At 51.4% G+C, this 5,076-nt stretch overlaps 1 protein-coding gene across 4 annotated transcripts in view; it reads right to left on the minus strand.

Annotated features, from left to right (window-relative positions):
* The window catches only part of Fhad1 (forkhead associated phosphopeptide binding domain 1), a 128,632-nt gene that overhangs the window by 96,891 nt on the left and 26,665 nt on the right, over positions 1-5,076 (minus strand). For all 4 annotated transcript variants that reach the window (XM_031379356.1, XM_031379354.1, XM_031379355.1 and 1 more), the window contains exon 4: positions 2,087-2,327. In XM_031379356.1, the coding sequence (XP_031235216.1) occupies positions 2,087-2,327 (241 nt within the window). The remainder of the gene's footprint in view (positions 1-2,086; positions 2,328-5,076) is intronic.

Below are 5,076 nucleotides of genomic sequence, written 5' to 3' on the forward strand. Positions count from 1 at the left end.
GAACTCAGGACCTTCGGAAGAGCAGTCAGTGCTCTTACCCACTGAGCCATCTCGCCAGCCCCTATTTTTGGTTTTTCAAGACAGGGTTTCTCTGTGTATTCCTGGCTGTTCTGGACTTCACTCTGTAGACCAGGCTGGCCTTGAACTCAGAAATCCACCTGCCTCTGCCTCCCAAGTGCTGGGATTAAAGGGGTGCGCCACCACCGCCTGGCTAAAATATGTTTTTAAATGTTAACAAGTTCAGATACATTGAAATCATGTAACTTTTTTTCATTATAATGCAATAAAACTTAAAAATAAATAAATAAATAAATAAATAAAATGTAAAAAAAGAAAGTGAAAACTGAGCAGAAAAAAAAACATAAGCTAATATAAAATAAAATAGTTTAACAGAATGTTACAGATAGAATTAGGTGGAGGCTCTCTGCAAAATTGTTTCTGTTTGTTAGCTCTAAGGATGGAGCCAGGGCCTCACACAAGAGGCAAGCATTCTCCCACTGAACGGCAGACAGGCCCTGGATCTTTCTACTTTTTATTTGGAGGTAGGATCCTGTTATGTTACCCAGACTGGTCTTGAACTTACTCTGTAGCTCAAGCAGGCACTGAAGCCGTGATCCCCCAGCCTCAGCCTTCCAAGTGGGACCCACCCTGTATATTTGGAAATGTTTGAATCCAAATGTTGGTGGGACGACAGACTGCTTCCAGAGCCCGGGTGGCTCATGTGGTGATGGTGATATTGGCCCTACAGGTCCATTTGCCTCTTCCCTCGCCCCAGCAGTCCCCAGCTGTAAGTATAATTTTAGTGGAGGAGGAGGGTAACTAGGGGAAAGGTCATGAAAGGCCAGGGAGGAAGTGGACAGCACCAAGAGACCAGGGACTTGGGCTGTGGAACTGAAGCAGAGAACACTAAGCAGGAAACCTTGATCAAGCTGCCATGGAGGAAGCCTGGGGACCATGTCCAATGCCTGCATTGACATCTATTCTGCTGCTAGGGGGCTACTGTGGCCAAGGGGACAGCAATGGGCAGAATATCCTATGCCCAAATACTTTCCCCACACTACAAAGCTGTGAATGGGCGCTCGCATGATGCAGAAGGTTAAATTAGACTAGAGTGGACAGGTCTACCCTTTGGGGAAGGCACTTTCTCTGCTAAGCCTCACTCTCTTCTTGCGAACACTCTGGTGATCAGTCATTTTTACAACTTCCCAGGGGCGCTGGTGGGCAAATGGAGTTTCAGTTGCCAACACGTCTGCTCGTGTGCCAAAGAGAATCGTGTGGATCCTGATGAACACTGGATGTCTGTGAACACGAATGCATGCAAGCACGCCCACACCCTGCACGGGGAACTGTGGTGTGGACTGGGACTCTGCTGCAGAGTCTCAGAGACAGACCCAGGAGCTCAAGGGAGGAATCCAGATGTTAGAACTGCACAGCTGGATGTTACCTTGCATTTTGCTTATCTTTAACTTTTTCTCTTCCTTCCTTCTCTTTCTTTCATTTTTATTTCTTGAGGCAGGGTTTCATTGTGTGGCCCTGGCTGTCCTGGAACCCACTATGTAGACCAGCCTGGCCTCAAACTCACAGAGAATCACTTGCCTCTGCCTCCTGAGTGCTGGGGTTAAAGATGTGCCCCATCACGTCCAGTCCCACCACATCTGTTTTTATGCCAACTCTGGACTTCATGCATACTAGGCCAGCACTCTACTGACTTACATCCCCCATTCTCCCTCTTTAAGTAACCTTTTTAAAAAAATGTTTCATTTATTTTTAACTCTGCGTGCACATGTGTGTGCCTGCACGGACACGTGTTTATATCCCACAGCATTTCTGAGGAGGTCAGAGGACAACTTTTGAGAACTAGTTCTCTCCTTCTACCTTATGGGTTCTGGAACTCAAACTCAGGTCGCCAACCTTGGTGGCAGGCCCCTTTCCCTATTCAGCCCTTTCACCTGCCCACCATTATACTTTTTACAACTAGTTATAGTCTATATTTAGAGTCAGAGAAAAGTGAAAAATAAGGCCAACCTATCTTCATGGCTTTAAATCCTTGCCTGAAACCCCCCCCCCCCCAGAGCCTGGCACATACCTTGGTTGATGACAGGGGACTTTGGGTCCATCACAAAAGAAAACATCTTCCCGCTGGCACTCATGGGCCTCTGGTGAGGGGCAGGTGGGGCCATGGTGGCTCTGGGACAGCCCTGTGACCAACTTCTGTGCTGCGTTCCCTGCTCGATTCCGTGGTGGAAGGGCATTTCAGGTGGCGAGGATGACAGGTGTGGCTGTGAACTTGGCCAAGGTGCGGGGCCCCTCACCCATGGGCAGGAGACCTGCGGGACAGACAGGAGGCTCAGGGGAGGTGGTGTTTAGGCACAACATGGCTTGTCCTAAGACACAGCTTGTGGGACAATGACCCTGCCACAGGACTCTAGGTCACCATCACATTCCATCAAGAGATTCCCCCCCTTTTTTTCTCTTTTTCTTTTTTCTTTTGGTTTTTCAAGACAGGGTTTCTTTGTGTATTCCTGGATGTCCTGGAACTCACTTTGTAGACCAGGCTATCCTTGAACTCAGAAATCTGCCTGCCTCTGCCTCCCGAGTGCTGGGACTAAAGGCATGCGCCACCACCGCCCAGCAAGGGATCTCCATTTAATGAAGTCAATGTTGATGACACTGAGGTTTGACAAGGTCGTGTTGTAAAGATGTGATGTGAGAATCGGGCCTGGGCACTTGCAGGTCTCCCCTTCTCACAGACCCCGACAAGCACCTAACATACTCCCAGGGGCCACGGTCTCTCTCCTGGGGAGTGAGTTTACATCAAAGTGGGTGCTGTGGCTGCACACCCTGCTCCCCACTCCCTCCCCCACCTCCTGCCTGAGAACCAGAGAGGAGCCTGGCTGCAGGCTGGTGCTGTGACACTGTCCCATCCTCAGGAATGTATAACGGGAGACCTCCCTTTTGCCATGGGGTTGATGTGTGTGTGTGTGGGGGGGGACCTGATTCCTCTCCTCAGAACTTCTACTATGTTGTCAGTCTTGGTTCTGGGGCCTGATCTCTCCTCAGAGCCCATGGCATCCTGTCGTCTCTCTGCCTGTCCATGGTGTTCATGATGTTAGCAAATGACTTTAGTAAGTTCTAGACCCACATCGCTCCATCTCAATGCCCTCCTAAGTCCCTTATCCAGGACTTTCCACTGCGTCCCAAGCCAGGGACATAGCACTGAGCCTCTGTGCTGACGGGATGGCATAGCAGGGGCCAGACCTTCCCTCCTCCTTACCCACCCTGTATCTGCAGCTCCTACAGAGGATGCTAGGCACACAGACAGGGGCATGAAGGGAAGGGTGAGGCAGTCACTGAGTCAGGCCAGCTCCCCTCCCCTGCCCCAAGCCAATTCTTCCATCCACACTAGTGCAGAGATGGTCTCCAGTATTATTTGGAAGAATCTCCTGTCAATAAAAATGCTGTTGGCCTATTGTCTTAGGCAGGACACAGGGAGGTGGGAGTTCCAGGGCAGAGAATGGACTCTGAGGGAGAGACAGGCTGGAGAAAGAGGATTTGGCCCCTGACACAGAGGGAGATGGTCACATGTAACTGAGGACCAGGTAACTAGCCACTTGGAATAGAATAATGGAATGACTACATTATGAGCTAGTCAGAGAATGAACCAAAGCATTTGGCCAAGGCATCTGTAAATATATTTAAGTCTCAGAGAACTCAACACAACACAGTATGGTCCATCTACACGTCCCAAGTCTGATACCTCGGGGATTGGGGTGGGGCGCTGCCCGCCTCCGTCCTCAACCTCCTGAACACCTGGTTGCAGCAGGTGCTTCACTGGCACCTCGAAGCTGGGAGCCCATGAAGGTGTCTGGCTGCTTCCTTCCGTGGAGAAGCTGGCAAGAGCCTTCCCCCAGGAGGAATGTCAGGATCTCCCCCCCCCCCCCCCCCCCGGGAGAGGCAATATGGTGTGGAGCTGACGCAGAACTTGTAATGAGGCATCTCCCTGTGCGTTGTCCTTCAGTGATGACGGCAACGGAGATGCGGTGTGCTGCACAGGGCTCATCTGTTCCCATGAAGCCCGCGGATGAGTCACCCAGGTTTAGGGCACACTGGAGATGGCCAGGTTCTAGATCTTAGCCTCCCTCTCTCCTGTCTCTCCCTCCCCCTCTGCCTTTCACCTCCTCTCCTCTCCTCTCTTCTCCTCTCCTCTCCTCTCCTTTCCTCTCAATGTTCTCCTTCTTTCTCTATGTCTATCCCCCACCCCAGCCCCCATCACACCACGTGCCTGTGCCCTGCCTCTGTCTCCTCTCTTTGGGAATACCCAGGATACTTTGCAACTGACAACCTGCACTAGGAGCTTGGTGACCCCAGTATTTCCAAGGCTGCCGTTCGTCTTTTTGAACACTAGACCCATGAGGAGCAGACAGCTGGTTCTAAACTGGAGCTTGCTGAGATCTGTTCTGCAGTGTCTCCATCAAAGGAAGGCTGCCCCCTGTTCAGGGGCCTGACCGGGTCTAAAACAGGTCAAGCATCCTGGGCTTCCCAGAAGACTCTTAGAGCCACAGAGGAGAAAAGCATCCAGGGAAACCGAGTCACCTGGGAAAGCTGACCCATTGACCCACTTAGAATCTGTTGGCAGGAAGGGAACATGGCTGAGTCCTGTTCTTGGCTGGGCCCACTGGCCTCAGCTTTTTTCCTGAACTGTTCTAACTGGATTAATAGATGCTTCCTGAACATGCAGGCAGAAAGCATCTCAGTGAACCAACTGCCAGAGTACTGAGCAATGGGGAACGTCACCTCCCAGACCACAGGCAGGACCCACACTTTGCTGCTGGGTCCTGGGTGGTTCTGGGCAATCTCCCTGTCCCTGTTTCATGGGAGGGACTAAGCAACCAGCCAGTCACATCCCCTGATTTGACTACAAGTATTGGCTCAAGGAACATGTGCTCTAATCAGGGCTGAGAGGACTAGGCTAGACCGTCGGATCTCCTAGACTCGGGAAGAGGAGCCAGGGAAGGAGGAGGAGCCAGGGAGGAGAGGGGGAAGGAGGAGGAGCCAGGGAGGAGAGGGGAAGGAGGA

This window comes from Mastomys coucha, unplaced genomic scaffold (genome assembly GCF_008632895.1).
Source record: "Mastomys coucha isolate ucsf_1 unplaced genomic scaffold, UCSF_Mcou_1 pScaffold18, whole genome shotgun sequence".
Classification (NCBI taxonomy): domain Eukaryota; kingdom Metazoa; phylum Chordata; class Mammalia; order Rodentia; family Muridae; genus Mastomys; species Mastomys coucha.